The 19,023-nt window shown below is 39.9% G+C and overlaps 1 protein-coding gene across 15 annotated transcripts in view; it reads right to left on the reverse strand.

The window, feature by feature from the left end:
- LOC149535602 (cysteine synthase-like) overlaps positions 1-18,544 on the reverse strand; it is a 231,707-nt gene extending 213,163 nt beyond the window's left edge. For 4 of the 15 annotated variants that reach the window (XR_016356921.1, XM_089804231.1, XM_089804228.1 and 1 more), the window contains exon 1: positions 17,277-18,544. Coding sequence is in view for 12 of the 15 variants with exons in the window: in XM_089804231.1 (XP_089660357.1) it covers positions 17,277-17,534 (258 nt within the window). In the remaining 3 variants the exon portion in view is untranslated. The remainder of the gene's footprint in view (positions 1-17,276) is intronic. The other 11 variants (XR_016356922.1, XM_089804224.1, XM_089804225.1 and 8 more) reach the window with 8 other exon arrangements.
- Positions 18,545-19,023: the final 479 nt, after the last annotated feature.

A 19,023-nucleotide genomic window follows, 5' to 3' on the forward strand; every position in this document is an offset into this window, starting at 1 on the left:
TAAAAACGATGGGAGTGGGAAGGGGTCTTGCCCTAGCAATCCGCTGTGGTTGTGGTTGTAGTTATGTCTCAATATCCATCCTAGATGTAGCTGGTGTTGGCTCTAGCAATGACTCGTCATCTTCTATATCCTCACTCTCAGTGCCCTAAGTGTCCTCACTCTCATTGCCCTCCTCCTGAATGTCATCCAATCTCGATGCAAAACCACCTTCTTTTGAATTGGTATTTTCTACAAAATCTCTTTGAATCCACTTCAAACCCACTAGCAATAAATCTACAAGGCTTCCAATGACTACTTCTCTCCACCAAACCCTTCTCCTCTCCTTCAAAGGCTAAAAATTTTTAAACGGGCCACTAAATGGTATCTCATTGTGTAATGTTCCATTATAAAATAAATTATTTATCAAACTATTATAATGGGCCGATTGATTTAATGTATCTCAGACCCATTTTTGTTTTGTCTCTGTAGTTTCTGTCGTCGTCAACTAGCTTTGTACACCCTCAGAAAGTTTTCCCAACGAGTATTTAAGCACGACTTATAGGTAGTTTTAGGTATGCTTTTGGATTATTTCCTACGTACTGCGAATTCCTGTTGGAATTCTGGATCGTTCACCATCTCAGAAGTAAAAGATCTTCCCTATTTGGCTCGTACGGTTTCAGTGGGATTCAGCCCTCACCTTATTTCGTTGTTGCATATATTACTTCGCTCGGATCTGGGAAGTCGAAGCATCACCATATTGCGAATATCTAGTGTGGGTTTGATTTACTCTTTGTTCGATGTCTTTCCATTTGTTGTTTATCTACACAAAATCTTGTTATTTGTTCACATTATCTGTAGTCTGCAAAACTCTTTGTACACCACCCTACGACTTCCAACCATCCATCCCCAGTCAACACCGTACACCATACAGCCATCTAGTATGACAGTACAGCCTTTTGCACTCCCCACGAGATCCACCGTACAGCCCTCCAAGTGTCTTCATCATACAGCCACTTCACTTCCACTCACCTCCGTACGGCTCACGCTCCAAATTGCAAGTGTACGGTCCTTTGTGACTCTTCTTTGTTCACCGTACGTACTCCAATTGTCCACCGTATGGCCCTCACAACTCCATTCGAACTCTTTTGTACCTCTTCTACATAGAACTCCCACCGTACGGCCACTAAATACTCCCTCTACCAACCGTACGGATCCAATTCTGTGACCCACGAACAAAGGAATTGCTCCAGTTGGATTGTATGGCTATCACACTCCTAGGTCGGAACATTACAGTGGTATCAGAGCTGGTGATCTTGCCAGCCTGTAGACAGTGAATGAGAGTTTATAGCCGAAAGAGAAGGACACACTCCGTTTGCCAAATCGAAACTGACAGTTGCCGAACTTGTGGCACTACTAAGGGAACTTGCCAGGAATCAAGCACAAATCACCGATACTCAATGACTCATGGAAGACACTCTCAAGAAGTTGGCAAACAATAAAATATCCAGAGAACAAAATAGTCACAGCGAGGACTCAATGTCGGGAAAGTCAAACTCTCATCCAACACACTCTCGACCTTCTATGCCAAATTTTCCTCTACGGACGGAGGCATAACACAGAGGGAAACAACCAACCTTCGAAGAGATGCAAGAACAACTATGAGAAGACTAGAAGAATGAAAATCTTGAGGAAGATATATCCTACAAAGATTACGCGGATCTGAGAATGAGATATTCGGGAGGGACACCGAGGATATTTTAACGATGATCTCAGAAGAAAGTTGAGTAAAGTAAATCTATCTCCATTTGACAGATCCGGTTCCATATCCGAAGGTCAATACTTACTTCCAACTGAATCCTATGCCAGAAGAAGAAGCAATCAAGTTTGTAGCGCTGCACTTAGAGGGAGTTGCGCATGAATGGTGGCATCACAGCACCATCACATTAGGGCATGACCAAATAAATACTTATGCAAAATTCACAGAGAGATTGATAAAGCGATTTGATGGTAAAGATTCGGAACTCAATTTCAAAAATTTGGCACAACTGAGACAAACTAGATCGATCAATCAGTTCATTGCGAAATTCCAAAAACTCTTTGTTTTGGTCATGGACATTTCCGAAAGAAAACGGGTAGTGATCTTCATGGATGGACTGACAGAACCTCTAAAAGGTTGGGTAAAGGGGTTCAATCCTACCACTTTGTCGAAGGCAATCAATAAAGCATAGAGTATGTCATTGTCATCCTCTCGAAGTCACTCACATTCCAAACCACCGGCATTTTCGAGGGACAAACCTCCGCCCAAGAAGTCGTCGTTGGATGAAGGTACTAGACAGGAACTCCGAAGGAAGAAAATGTGTTTCAATTGCAAGGGGCCTTGGGAGCCTGGCAACAGATGCCTCGGAAAAGGAAAGATCCATTACATTGAGGTCGTTTCGGATGATGAGGACGAACAGGAAGAAATGTCGGCCAAAGACAACCAACCTCACAATGACACAAACATGGTTAGTTTAAACTGTATGGCAAGAATTATAGCTTTGGTATGACGCAGAGGAACTATTGCCTTAGTCGACAGCCCGAGGTGCACAGTTTTTCGTGTACGGGGTACCCTTCAAGGACAAAGGGTTACGGTGATGCTGGATAGCAGAGCCACTCTAAATTTCATAAACTCATCCTTAAAGCAAAGAAGTCTACCTACGGAGACGCATGCAGGCTTTCAGGTCAAGGTTGCAAGAGGGACTCTTCTGCCTTGCACGCACCTTGTTCCTCAGCTAAGTATCACAATGGCGAATCACACGGTGACTGAGGATTTCTTCATAGTAGACCTTGATGACATGGAAGTTATTCTAGGCATACAGTGGATGGAGACACTTGATGAATACACTCAGAGTTTCAAACGGATAGACTTCACTTTTGTTATCGATGGAAAGAATGTTGTCCTCCACGGAATGGCAAATGAAGGTCCGAAGGAAGTTTCTGCGCATCGGATGGAGGCAATTTTTCAGCACAATGACGTTGCGTAGGCTGCGCATTGTTTTATCTCGGTGGAACCTATAAAAGGGCATCGAACACCTCCACAAGATGATAAACTCAGGGATATTTTAAGTAAACATGATAAAGTTTTCATGGACATTCCTCCTGGCATACCACCCCACCGAGGGTTTGAACATACTATCGAGTTGGAAGCAGGAACCAAGCCGGTCATAACCACACCGTACCGTCATCCAAAGAAATTCAAAGATGAGATTGAAAAAAACGATTCAGAAATTGCTAAAGAAAGGATGGATCTGTCCCAATTCTAGCCCTTTTGCGTCATCTGTGGTTTTGGTCAAAAAGGATGGGACGATGCACATGTGTGTGGACTACCATGTGTTGAACAAAAATAAATAAAGAATAGATATTCCATTCCAAGGATAGATGAGTTGCTGGATGAGTTGCATGGCGCAGTCTATTTTTCGAAAATAGATCTCTGTTCCAAATACCATCAGATCCGCATGAGGGAGGAAGGCATAGAAAAGACAGCCTTCAGTTGCCACTACAGGCATTATGAGTTTCTGGTCATGCCGTTCGGATTCACAAATGCACCTGCTACATTCCAATCATGCATGAATCGCATTTTCAACAAACAGTTACGTAAGTACTTATTGGTATTTTTCGATGACCTTATTTATAGCAGGACATGGGAGGAGCACCTGAAGCATCTGACTGAAGTCCTAAAGATCATGGAAGGGCAATCCTTGATCGCCAAGCAATCCAAATGTGAATTCGGCATGAAAGAAATACTGTACCTAGGGCATGTTGTCAGTAAATACGAAGTTCAAGTGCATCAGGAAAAGATTCAAGATATCCTTGATTGGCCTCCCCCAAAATCACTCAGATTTGCGAGGATTTTTTTGCTATGCAGTTACTACCAGAGGTTCGTCAAAGGATTCTCTCAGCTCGGCGCACCTTTGACGGATCTGACAAAGAAGGGGTCTTTTTAGTGGAACGAAAAGGCACAACTGACTTTTGATAAACTGAAAGAGGCAATAAGCACTTGTCTCGTACTTGCATTACCTAACTTCACTCGACCATTCATTTTGGAGTGCGACGCGTCTAGAGGAGGCATTGGCACAGTACTGATACAGGATAGACACCCCATAGCTTATGAGAGTAGGAAGCTTACGCAAATAGAACGCCTCTATTCCATCTACGACAAGGAGATGTTGGCCATCGTACATGCACTAACCAAATTCAGGCAATACCTGGTACATGCCAAGTTTGTCGTCCGCACGGATCACAATAGTTTGAAATATTTTCTACAGCAACAGGATTTGAATGAGAGGCAACAGAAATGCGTAAGCAAAGTTCAGGCCTTTGATTTTGACATTGAATATGTAAAAGGAAAGAACAATGTGGTTGCAGATGCTTTGTCCAAAAAGCCCGCCCCCTGCTTACTAACCCAGATTTCAACCGATTGAAGAGCACAATTGTTGGTAGAAAATTCCAAAAACACATTTGTTTGTGAGCTAATGGATGGCATCGCCAAGGATGACAGGTACAAATAGTAGATGACATCATTTACTATAACAGTCGAATATTTCTAGTACCCAAATCTAAATTGAAGTAGAAAATCCTGAAGGAGCTACACGACTCACCCTTGGCAAGACACCCAGGCTTCCTCAAAACATACAGAAGTCTACGGGAGAGGTTTTCATAGAAAGGATTAAAAGGGGACATGTTGCAGTATGTATGAGAGTGTGCGGTCTACCAGCAGAACAAATCCAAACATACTCTACCTGTCGGGTTACTACAACCGCTGCCAATTCCAGAACATAAGTGGTAAAGTATCTCGATGGATTTCATAACGGGGCTTCCCAAAGTGAATGGAAAGGATTGTATTTTCGTGGTGGTTGACAGGTTGACAAAGTACGCACATTTCTTCGCCATCCCCTCAAAATTTCAGGCTGCAAAAGTTGTCGAGCTGTTTTTTAGAGAAGTCTTTCGTCTACATGGGTTACCTCGAAAAATTGTCAATGATCAAGATAGGCAATTCATCAATATCTTCTGGACAAAATTGTTTCGGATGGCAGGGACAGAATTGTCACCAAGTACTAGTTACCACCCGTAGACAGACGAACAAATGGAGATTGTGAACAAATGGCTCAAAGGTTACTTTCGAAACTATGTTTCGGCACAACAACAAGCACAGGTCAAATGGATCCATCTGGTGGAATATCGCTACAATACCACATACCACATGTCCATCGGAATAACATCATTCAAAGCTCTATATCGGTATGAACCCCTTTCCTTCATCGACACGGTTCTAGGTGACAGCCACGCACGATGGGCAAGGGACTGGCTACAACAAGGACAAGACATTCTGAGATGCTTGAAGGACAATCTACAAAGGGAACAAAATCAACAGATGTATGCCGACAGACACAGAATGGAGAGGAGTTTCGAAGTAGGGGATTTGGTCTATCTCCGGCTCCAACCATATCGACAATCATCATTGAAGGAGAAAGGAAAAGAAAAACTAAAACCCCGATTCTATGGCCCCTATCATGTAACTCTTTGCATCTGTGAAGTTGCCTATGAGTTGGAACTTCAGGAGGGTAGTCATATTCATAATGTCTTCCATGTTTCTTATTTGAAGAAAGCTGTAAGGCAAAACGTCACAGTTGCTACCGACCTTCCGCCACTCAATGAAGAACGCTGGCGACAACTACCGTTGGACGACGCGATGTGGGAGGGCGAGTACATTCTCCAGCACCCGGCATTGCATTTGCTTAAGGACAAGAAAAATTTGGGACGGGAGGACTGTAATGTTCTCGTTATAAAATAAATTATTTATCAAACTATTGTAACAAGCTGATTGATTTAATGTATGTCAGACCCATTTTTGTTTTGTTTCCGTAGTTTGTGTCGCCGTCGACTATCTTTGTACACCCTCGGAAATTTTTCCCGACGGGTATTTAAGCACGGCTTATAGGTAGTCTTTAGGTATGCTTTTGGATTATTTTCTATGTACTGTGAATTCCTGTTAGAATTTTGGATTGTTCGCCATTTTGGAAGTGAAAGATCTTCCCTATTTGGCTCATGTGGTTTCGGTGGAATTCGACCCTCACCCTATTCCGTCGTTGCATGCATTACTTCGCTCGGATTTGGCAAGTCGGAGCATCATCATATTGCGAATATCTATTGTGTGGGTTTGATTTACTCTTTGGTCGATGTATTTCCATTTGTTGTTTATTTGCACAAAATCTTGCTATTTGTTCACATTATCTGTAGTCTGCAAAACTCTTTGTACACCACCCTACGACTTATGACCATCCATCCCCAGTCAACACCGTACACCGTACTGCCATCTAGTATGACCGTACAGCCTTTTGCACTCCCCACGAGATCCACCATACAGCCTTCCAGGTGTCTTCACCATACAGCCACCTCACTTCCACTCACCTCCATATGGCTCACCCTCCAAATTGCAAGTGTACGGTCCTTTGTGACTCTTCTCCATTCACCGTACGGACTCCAATTATCCACCGTAAGGCCATCACAACTCCGTTCAGACTCTTCCGTACCTCTCCTGCATAGAACTCCCATTGTACGGCCACTTGATACTCCCTCTGCCAACTAGATGGATCCAATTCGGTGACCCACGAACAAAGGAATTGCTCCAGTCGGATTGTACGGCTATCACACTCCTAGGTCAGAACATTACACATTGGGCTGCTCGTGATATTTTTTCAACTTCTCAGGAGAAGTGTGCCACTTCTCGGCGAGAAGTTTCAAACTTCTCAGCTAAGATTTTGGCACGAAAAACTTGTATTTTCTCACCACTCCAAACTTCTCGCGAGAAGTTGATTTATTGACCACTTATCGGCACTATTTTGAACTATGGCTCTATCAACTACAATCTACATGGTTTCAGAGAGACAAACTAGATTTCCAGTTGCCCTTCCCTATTGTGGACTTTAATATAGTCTTGCATCGAATTAATTGGAAACATCCTTTAATAGTATCTACTGGTACTATTACTCATTCTATCTTCGAGGTTAATATATTAATGCCAGTGAATTAGTACCGTATGTACTCTGCATGTTGCCATTCAATAAACCAATTTAATATTTCTGCTGCTAAAGAGGTTGGATTCATCTCTTAGTATTTGTTTCTGTTGGACATTCATTATTATATTAATGCTAAATCTGTGTTAAAGTATATCTGGCCTGGAACTCCTACCAATAGTAGACACATTCTTTAGTTAAGAAACAAGTATTTTCTTGTTAGAGAACTTGTTCAAAATTCAACTGCCTTTAGTAAAAGAACAAGCTAATAAACTAAGTGCTAATCTAGATATGCAATTCGGTTTTGAATATTTGATCATTTAAGCAATGCTATTCATGCATCACTCTTGAAGCACATAAGTAACATTTTAGAATTAAGTATTTCTTGTTAAGGGTAATATCAAATTGAGATTCTATTATTGCAAATTGAAACAATACAAACCAACTCTTTGACAAAATAACTCAAGAGGGAGAAATTGAAATTTGGGCAAGATTCCATATGGGATCCTACAGACCTCTGATCAGATGTCTAGATATGGTGTGTGCAAAACTGTGCATAGTTTGGAAGTATTCATTGTTGAATAATCATTTTGCTGCAATATATATCTTCGGCCCCTTAGTCACACCCACCTTAGCAACAATATGATAGTCCAAGAAGATCTCAAAGTCACAGCTCCTTACTGCAAACTGATCGCATGACCAGCAATTGCACTCTATCTGAGAATGGTGCTTTCTCCTGAATAGATGTTTAATGGTTGCTTGGAGTGTAATGTTCCCAATTTTAATTAATTTGGGCCCAAGTTATTAATGTTTGTATTTAGGGGTTCTGATTGATTTAGTATATCTCAGACCTATGTCTTATTTTGTTTCCGTAGTTTGTGTCGCCGTCGGCTAGCTTTGTACACCCTCAGAAAGTTTCCTGATGAGTATTTAAGCACAGCTTGTAGGTAGTCTGTAGGTATGCTTTGGATTATATTTTCTCTGTACTGCGGATACCTGTTGGAGTTCAGAATTGTTCACCATTTCAGAAGTGAAAGATCTTCCATATTTGGCTCGTGCGGTTTCGGTGGGATTCAACTCTCACCCTAGTCCATTGTTGCATGTATTATTTGGATCGAATCTAGCAAGTTGGAGTATCATTGGTAATTATTATTCGCATCTAAGTCTCTGTTATTGTGGATTTTTCTATGGTGTACTGTGTATGAACCACGATTACATTCTATGTTGGATTCTGGTTCCTATCCCCCTTTCTCTGTACTGTCCTTCCTCACAGCTTTCACCATACATACACATCATTCTGTACTGAGATACGAACGGCCCTGCTACAGCCACCGTACGGTCTACTTCAAGACACCGTTCAGGAAAGTGGCCGCGCAGCACGGGTAGTGGCCGCACAACACGGGCAGTAGTCACGCAACACGAGTAGTGGCCACACAGCACAGGTAGTAGTCGCGCAACATGGGTAGTAGCCGCGCAGCACAGGCAAGGCTCACGCAGCACGAGAGCATCTCCGGAACCGTTCGGGAAAGTGGCCACGCAACACGGGCAATAGTCACGTAGCACGGATAGTGGCTGCGCAGCACGGGCAATAGTCACGCAGCATGGGTAGTGGTCGTGCAGCATGGGCAATAGTCGCACAGCATGGGAGCATCTCTAGAACCGTTCAGGAAATGGTGGCGCAGCATGGGTAGTGGCCGCGCAGCACGGGCAGTAGTCGCGCAACACGGGTAGTGGCCGCACAGCACGGGTAGTAGTCGTGTAGCACAAGTAGTGGCCGTACAGCACGAGAGCATCTCTGGAACCATTTGGGAACATTACAGTGGTATCAGAGCTAGTGATCTTGCCAGCCTGTTGGGATGATTGAGAGATTTTGGGATTGGGATAGCACTATGGCGCCAAGCAACGACGGAGAGTGGTGGTTGAAGACACTACAAGGGATTGGCAAAGAGCTCAGTGAAGGTGTTGATCTTCCATTAGATTTGTTGGAACTATGTTTGTGTAAGGTTAACCAATTACCTTCACGATTTATACAGAGAATCCTCTCACCGATTAAAGATGCCTTAAGTCAACCCAGGGTTTTAAGACACCATAACAAGGGGAAAAGGTTGGCAGTTGCAGCATGTCTCAGTGAGATCTTGAGAATATTGGCTCCTAGAACACCATATGATGATAACACCATGATAGAGATCTTGCATTTGATTGTTGACAGCTTTTAGAGTCTAGATGACATTAGTGTCGACCCCTTTTGTAGAAAATCTACAATCTTGGAGAATTGTGCAAATGTAAAAATGGGTACCCTCCTCTTAGATCTCGAATTGCAAACTCTGGTCGACGACATGTTTCATCACTTCTTAGCCACCATCAACAAAGATTATGATACTAAGGTTTTAGTTGCTATGGAGAGCCTTATGATTTTGTGCATTGAGGAGATGGATGAAATATCCCAACCCATCGTATCTATGTTATGGGTTGTTCGTAATCTTGAATGTGTCCCCTCTATTGCCGCATGTAAATTGATCAGTCATATTTTCGAGCATTGTGAAGAAAAACTAATATCTCATTTGCACAAGTGGGAGAAAATAGTTGGCAGCAATAAGGACGATGCCTTACACCAGAAGGAAGACATTTTTACAAGGCCGCTCCAAGAGGAATTACTAAAACTTTCTTCTACACCAACTGGGGGAAATCACCAAAAAACTGAAGAAGTTGCTCGCATGGATCTTGTGAAGACATGTACAGATCAAGTTATGTCGATCACCAAGGTTGTTGCCGAAACTGTGTGTCCTTCACTGAAGCTATGTTCATCATCATGTCTATCGCCAAGGTTGTATGTCTGTCATTTTGGGTGTGTCCGTCACCATAGTTATGTTTGTTTTCGTCACCGTCACCGTGGCCATCGCCGTGTCTATCATCGTCACCATGTCTATTGCAAAGTCCATCGCCATGTTCGTCGTCATCATGTTTGTTAACGATGTTGTGTCTGTCATCGTCATTGAGTTTATGTCAGTCACCATTATGTCCGCCACCATCATGTCTGTCTTTGTTGTTGTGTTCGTCACCGTCATCAAGTTTGTATTCATCATCGTCGTATCCATCACCATCATTATCGTCGTTCTATTCGTCGTCGTCATTGCATTTGTCACCATCGTCATGTCAATCATCGTCATTGTGTCTGTTACCGACACCGAGTCTATGTCCGTCATTGAGCTTGTGCTCGTCATCGTCGTCGTGGTCATCCATGTCGTCATTGTGTGTCCACTAGTGCAGCTACAATCATTGAGACATTGCTCATTGCCGAGGCTCCATCCATCATCAAGGTTTCAACCAGGGTTCTGTGTGCCGCCAAAGTTTTATCTACAGCAAGAATTGTTGGGTTTGTACCAACACCGACGTCTGTGTGTATGACCATACCCAAAGAAATTGATGAACATGATGACATTGATATATGTTATGATTGGCATCCTTGGGATCTCGATGACTCAAGATACGAAAACATTTATATCAGAGTGGTGCATTAGAATCCTGATGGTGGTCTTCTAACCTCAGTTGAATTCAATCACGCTCATGTGATTCTGAAGAAGCATGGAGTTTCCAGCAAATATGACTATCTGCGTCAGCGCACGGCTTGGGATCCTGGAGTTGCGAATTGCTTGAGGACAAGTAATTTTTGGGCGATGAGGGTTTGTAATGTTCCCAATTTTAATTAATTTGGGCCCAAGTTATTAATGTTTGCATTTAGGAGTTCTGATTGATTTAGTATATCTCGGACCTATTTCTTAGTTTGTTTCTGTAACTTGTGTCGTCGTCGGCTATCTTTGTACACCCTTAGAAAGTTTTCCGACGGGCATTTAAGCACGGCTTGTAGGTAGTTTGTAGGTATGCTTTGGATTATATTTTCTCTGTACTGCAGATTCTTGTTGGAGTTCGGAATTGTTTGCCATTTCGGAAGTGAAAGATCTTCCCTATTTGGCTCGTGCGGTTTCGATGGGATTCAACCCTCACCCTATTTCATTGTTGCATGTATTATTTGGATCGGATTTGGCAAGTTGGAGTATCTTTCGTGATTATTATTCGCATCTAAGTCTTTGTTATTGTGGATTTTTCTATGGTGTACTGTGTATGAACCACAATTACATTCTGTGTTGGATTCTGTTTCCTATCCCCCTTTCTCCGTACTATCCTTCCTCATAGCTTTCACCGTACATACACCTTGACATACCCATCATTTCGTACTAAGATACATACGGCCTTGCTACAGCCACCATACGGTCTACTTCAAGACACCGTTCGGGAAAGTGGCCGCGTAGCACGGGCAGTAGTCGCGCAACACGGGTAGTGGCCACGTAGCACAGGCAGTAGTCGCGCAGCACGGGTAGTGGTTGCATAGCACGAGCTATGACCGCGCAGCACGAGAGGATCTCTGGAACCGTTTGGGAAAGTGGTCGTGCAGCATGGGCAATAGCCGCGCAGCACGAGTAGTGGTTGTGCAACGCAAGCAGTAGTCGCGCAGCACGGGCTGTGATCGCGCAGCACGGGAGCATCTTCGGAACCATTTGAGAACATTACATGGAGAAGCTATCAAAGATATAGCAATTGGTGGTTAATCATGCCACAGTCATAAGATACTCTTCTACCACTTATATCCAACATGATGTGAAGATGACCGACAGCATGTGAAGATGATCAAACCTTGATCACTGGTCAATTTGATCTCCATTAGGAGCCTTCTCCTAATTAAGAAGAAGCAAACTAGGGAGGGCCTTGAACCTCCAAAACTGCAAGCTCGATGTTGAATTCCAAATTGGAATTACCAAACAAGAGAAAAGGGTAATCGATGATGATTGACTCTTTTATGACTCATAAAGAGGCATCAAGATTCAAATTGAAAGATGAGGCTGCACCAAGTGTGGCGCCAATAGAACCGGCCTCAAAATGGCCCCCTTGAACTTTACTTTTAATAGCCCTCAAGGACAAAAATGCACTAAAAAGGAATAATTACTAATGGGTCCCAATTAGAGGGGAGGGAACATGACAATCTCCCCTTCCCAAACTTACTTGCTACAAGCAATTTAAGATTAGGATGCTCCAATCTTTGCTCATTCTCCCATGTAGAATCTTCAACCGGGAGGTCCTTCCATTTGACAAGATACTCATTGATTGTGTGGTTCCTTAGCCTCTTCTCTCTGAAATCTACAATCTCATTTGGCTCCAAAGCAAGCTTGCCCTCATTATAGAGTGGAGGAAGCTCCTCTAGAATGGCGACTCACTGCCCAAGTGGCTTTTTAAGGCAAGAGAGATGAAACACATATTGTAATTAGTTGTTCTCAGGAAGCTCCAGCTTATACACCACTTCACCTATCTGCCTAATACTCTATAAGGACCATTGAAGAGGGGCTTTAGCTTTCTCTACACCACTTTTCTTACAGGTGGGGCTGTAAGCAAAGATAAACCAAATCTCCGGGCACTTTTCTATGCACAATCTAGTGTCAATCCACATACATCTTCTTCTGGTCTAAGCCTGCTATAAATAATCCTTGAGGGGTCTAGGGATATCTTAACTCTCTTGAATTCCTTCCCCTTGGGTGCACTACTATCTCCGAATGCCAAATCCACAAATGAAGTAGCCTCATAGATGTAAAGTGACTTGTAGGGTGAGATCCCAATTGACTTATGATAGCTGGTGTTGTAGCAATATTCCCTTAGATGTAGCGACAAATCCATGCCTTTTGCTACAGCCACGTAGTTCTGTAGGTAGCCTTCTACCAACATACTAAAGATCTCAATCTATCCATTAGTCAGAGGGTAGTAACTAGTGCTCGGGGTTAGCTTGGTTCCTGCCAACCTAAAAAGCTCCATAAAAAAAGTGCAAGGAATCTACTATCACTGTTGCTGACAGTACTCTTTGAGAGCCAAATGCAAATCTGTCAAAAAAACAACTTCGGAACCTGCACTACTCTAAACTCTATCAGAATGTTGAAGAAGCAAGCATTCTTGGCTGGGAAATTCTGTGATGATAGCCATCAAGATGCTCTCCCACTTCTGATCTGGAATAGGTAGGGATTGTAGCAATCCTGCCAGAAAGGTATACTCCGATTTGTTCTTGTAATGTCCCCTCATAAGATCCTTTAGGATTTGGGACTACTTTCTTATATTTTCAATTGCAAGAGACTTCTTTCTATTAAACCTTATACTCAAAATGAAGTTGGAGAGTAGCAATATCTTTTAATTGAGAGTTTGACTAAGGCAATGTTAGTTATCATGATAAGATGCAAGAATTGGATCGTCCAACAATACTTGTATAGTGCTGGTGATTTCCTATGATCAACCAATGTGAAGTATAAAAAACCTTAACTTGCAGAAACCAATCGATGTATATGAATCTCTTTTAAATATCAAAGTGCCTGATCTTATATATACACATATAAGTGTAATGTAATTGCAATGAATGCTGATGCACAAGATGGATCTAGGATATTATGGTTATCCTATACTTGCTTATGTTATAAAATTTGTAGTACGCAAGATCAAAGAAATATATCAATCAAGCTACTATCTCTGATATCTTCTTGATTATATGCAAACGATATCCTATTTAATTGGCCTGATCACTTATCAAATATATTTCTTATGAAATGGCGATAACTTAATAATGGATAAGCTATAATGACTGGTGTTTCTGATGTTGCCTTAAAACTATGCAAAGATGTCACTGCTGTTTGGTCTGATAAGACCTCACAATTTAACACGATCACTTGTCTGATGTAAATGCTTCTAATGGTGATTGTCTACAATCATTGTTATTTCTCATTTTTATGTCTTAATACTCATGCAATGTTAGGATTGATGTTCCTGATAGGCTTCTTTCTGAATATATCATCTTGTCTTCTATCTGCTAGTGGATAACCTCCACTTGAAACTGCAGAATTGATTGTTGAATTAAATATGCCTTTGAAACAGTTATTGATGCCTCTTTAATGTCATATTGGATGGATGGGAGAATGGCAACTCCTCATCGCATCATTAATATAAAACCCTTCATCACACCCCCTTGGAAAACTAATCGATGATTAGTCAGCAACCGATTATAATCTCCCCTTGGCAGCAATAATATGTGTTTGGTTTGTTTCAAACAATGATTAATGGATGCTTCACGGTTCACTAAGTCTACCTCTCGCTCAATTTAAGCAGACTAAGTGCAGTAGTCAAATACCTGATATTATATATTGTTTTGTGAAAGCTTGTTATATCTGCATTATGATATGCTCCATCGGAGGTCATATTGATATTATGTTTATTCTTCTTGCTGATTGCCAAGTATATCATAATTGATAATGAAATCATGGACTGTGTCATTCAATCTTGTATCGCCTTATACTCAATATGCTTCATTGTGTGGAGGTTTCAATGTGTATATCAGTATGGCTGTTTTAAACTGCTTGATTATGATAATGATGCCTATGTTATGTTTGCCCAATGTAATCACCTGCTCCTATGACAACATTGATATACAAAGTTGCTTGATGCAATCTTCAGTCCTCCTTGATTAACAATTGTTAAGGATCTGACCTCTATGGCTTGCTTTATGGTTTTTATAACATAATTTGCTCTAATAATCTGCCTCTGTTGTTATCTCATAATGATTTGCCTTTAGAACTTAATGAAATTGTCTTGGGTCTTGAGCTTATGAATAGACACGGGTAGATTTCTTTGGTTCTCCAATATGCTCTTCATGTATTAATAATCCTTCATATCACCATCAATCCTTCACTAATGTTCCATGTAAATGCTTGATGGAAAATCGTAGGTCTTATAAATAAGAGAATTTTCCTTGATAGGATTATTGCTTCAGATTTCATCTATATGTCCTTCATAATGCCACTGATTTTATCAACAAGAATATACAAATCTAACTACTTGAACTACTAATTGCTATGTAAAATTTTTATATCTACTTGCTAACTACTTGGAAGTGTCCATGGTCTGCCACACCTTGATCACACGAGTTTAATGCTAGATTGCTTTTATGTAAATGGTGGGAACACTGCAGTCTCCCCTCCTTGAAAATGCTTACCCACAAGCATTCTTAAATCATTACGACAATTCTTGAATCCCAAAAAAGATTGTAGAGTGCTTCAGCACATATTCCTTTCTTCATGCAGATGCCAATGAATTCGTCAGTTTTTTCAAACAATTTATAAAATTTACTAATCATGAAAACTCTTGGGTCCCACGGGTTATAGCACCAGCTGATCACAATGTAGTTAGGTTAGATAATCGTAATAATGATCTTTTAATTCCCATCAATAAGATGAGTATCCCAATGTTGCGTGAACTCTTTAAAAGATAAATTTGAAATGGATCTTCACCAAGGAACAATAGTGTCACAAGTGCACTACCCAAAATGGCACCCCTTACAAGGCAAACTAGCTCACGAGGGACCATATGAGCTAATAGAAAAAATTGTTAATAGGTCTGGCTTAAGCAGGGGGCATGATACAATCACCGAGTACTCCCGAGTTTTTTTTTCACCTACAATTTTTTGGCCACATTTACTCATTGGTTTTTTATCTCACTTTCTTCTTAAAAATCACCAAATATTTTGGCAAGTGCTCAATAAGTCCATTGATTTGACTCGCCACACTAAAAATGCATCAAAAATGTGGATCAGACACTCCAAATACTTAACATTTTTAACTTTATAAGCATTGTTTTTTCCTTTCCAAAAATTATGAAAATCAAAGCATCATGAAGGTCCATATTGTCTCAAAGGCCTTAAGTTGGGATTTGTGGCAAGGGTTTTACCCCCCTGACCCTACATTGTTTCATGATAGGGAATGCACTATGGGCACTAACCCTTGACCCTGCAAGGGTCTTTGCCTCCAAAACCCCACTCTAGTTTCGATGCTATATGTGTATGCGTAAAATTTGCATTGTCAAACACCATCTGCAAAATTGGTCAATGGCACCCATCTTATCCCTAAAATTTCATGGAAATGAATATAAGCATTTTCCTTCACAAGTATACAATAAATTTCCTGGCATTCATCAAAGAAAACTTTGCAATCATTCATGTAGAGAATGCCCAAAACAAGGGTGCAACACGCAACATATCTTTCAACTAAATCAATCAATTTTTCAATGAGAAAAGTATTGTACCATGCTTAGATTGTCCTCTTTCACTTGTCTAGGTTGCTGTATTGAGTTCATAGCTACTACTCTTCCACTAGCATCTAGAAAATCAGGTTCTTACAACCACTAGTACTTATGACTGGCTACAGTAGCTTATGCATGATTTCGTAGTTGTATGTGAACAAAGTCTTGTATGTGAACAAAGTCTCTCTATTGCTTGTGTAATTATCAATGGCCATGAAGACTGGTTGCAGATTTGAGAATATGGTACATGACGACCTCAAATATCTTAAAAGCAAATATTTGTTAAACGGCAAGAGCTATCAATTTCAAGGCGTATTTCTTTCTTCGAATTCATGGTAGGTTACCAAAGAGAAAACTCAAAGTACAGTCAGCAGTTCGTTACAGCATTAGGCCATTGCAGTATTACAACATTAGGCCACGCAAGGCCACCAAAAACGGAAGACTCTGCAGTTACATTATCATAATTTTGGGATACTCCAAAAATCAGGAATAAATATTTCAAAATTTCGGGAATTCTCTTGAGTCCTGAGCTAGCCCGTATAATATTTCTGGAAACTACGTAAAAACGGCAGGGAACCTTTACAAGTTACCATAAAAAAAATCCAGAAGTCCTAAAACTTTATATACCGACTTTAACTAAATGGGCATTGTATAATTCCTACCACTTTTCAATTGGGTTATTTTATGTCAAGATTGAATATCCGTGGCTAACATAAAATGGCAAAAGAAAGCCCTTAATGTCTATAAGCTGAATGTAAGCTGCGTTACTTAAGCAATAGTTGCTAGGACCTTACAAGAGTGCATGTAATAATCAAGCAAGCAAAATTTAGATGTGCAAGTGAACCTTGTTGATTTCAATTTTTATTAACGAAATGGGACCAATTCAAACTGATAAAAGCACCTTCCCTTTTCATAAAGAAGCTCAAAAATTCAATTCCCAGGAGACATTCTAAACTGTAGAAATTGAGCTAGGTGGAAATCCCGGAGATGCCACAGCAACTAAGCAGAAGGTTAACCAAAAATACAAGGGAGTTTACCATATCAATAAGAGTTTTATACATGGAATTTATATAGGCGAACGAGAATGCATACCTGGGTGGCATCTTCAGCAATATTGACTCCATTAACTTGGGCATGTGAATCCACGGAACCTGCAACCTTGTTAGCTGATTGCTTAATCTTATTTTCCGTCCTCTTACATAAGATAAGGAGGCGTCCTCTGAATTTGATAAGAGGGCCGGAAACGAGGTGGTGGGAGCTCGTGAGCTTGCTATACGAAGGCAGAGGAGAAATGTATGTCATGCGCAATCTTAGTGGGAATCGAACCTGAACCTGGAAGGCCGCAGCCATGCCAGCTTAATCTCGATTTCTGTACAGTGATGTTCTTGGTAGGACAGAAGTACCGGTCGATATTTTGAAATGGAGGTTATCCGCCTTTCCGAATTTATTATTACGGATTTTAGCTTGTCTCTCTTTGTAACTTAGGAAACAGTATATACGTTTGCTTTTAAAACATTTAAATAAACAAACTATTTTCAAAATAGAATATAAAATGTATCATACATATTAAGGATAAATAAACTAGCACTTGCACCAGAAAGAGAAAGAGGTGCAAGGGGTACACCTATAGGTTTTATTAGAAAAGGAAAATTTAAGAGATGTAAAATTGAGATGTTGTCTATAGGGCAACATATTTGCACTATTATTCAATGGAAGTATAAAAGATTTTCACTATTTAACACTTGGGAGGGGTGCATATATGTTGCTCCGTATTCACTGGCAAAATAACATATAATCAAATTTTTATATAGAATGGAGGCATATACACATGACTAATCTTTTTAGAGGTTCAAACATCCCAATTCAAGAGTTGATTTGAATATATTTTTTGAGACATTTGTTTAACTATAAATACAAAAATAATTGGAGTCTATTTGTGCTAGGCAAAAAATAAAAGGAAAATAAGATTAATTGATAAGAGGAAGTAGATATGAGTCATTTTTATTAAATTTAGAATTATCAAAATTTTAAAAGCATTCAAAAGGTAACTTGACATATTGTACTATTTCAATGATTTCCAAAATATAATATTGTGTAAATGTCAATTTTACCAATATTAGAAAATGGTGTATATGTAAACACAAATGAAATGGGCATAAAAGTAAGTACAAAACTGATATTACTTTTTAAACAACAATGGATAAAAATTAATTGGAATCTTGAACAAAAAAAAGGACTTTTTTGTTGGATTTCACTAGGATAAAATAGTTACACAATAAAAGCATTGTAATTTTACATTTTTCACCCTTAATGTCAAGAAAGAAGAGAAGTTGACAATAGAATACAAAAAAGATGAAATGCAACAATTTGATGGAAAACTTAAAAGGCTTCTTATAGAAGTAATAAAACTATAAAATAATAAAATAACATACAAATATTTAAGTATATAAATCAAAGAAAGCTAAACTTAATTACAGTATTGAAAAATTGTCAATTACAGTGATAAGTATAAGATATAAGATATAAGATATGATAACAAAAGTTTAATATGAAAGTGATATATTTTAAATAAAGTATAATGGAACGAATTTACAATTTTGAATATTTTAATTCATAATATTTAGTAAATTTAAAATTTAAAAATTATTTTAATAGGAAAAAAAACTTACATATGGAAACACATTTGGCTAGAGGAAATCCTATATTTTAAAATTATTTTTTAAATTTGAGAAATTCAATAAAGTCATTTTCTTGTTAGATACTTAGTCTTAATACCAAACCTAAGAATTTCATGATGATTTGATTGGATGATTAAATTGTTAGATCATTAATTTTCATG

Source organism: Cupressus sempervirens, chromosome 10 (assembly GCF_028749045.1).
Source record: "Cupressus sempervirens isolate cs-2001-9-10 chromosome 10, ASM2874904v1, whole genome shotgun sequence".
In the NCBI taxonomy this organism is placed as follows: Eukaryota; Viridiplantae; Streptophyta; class Pinopsida; order Cupressales; family Cupressaceae; genus Cupressus; species Cupressus sempervirens.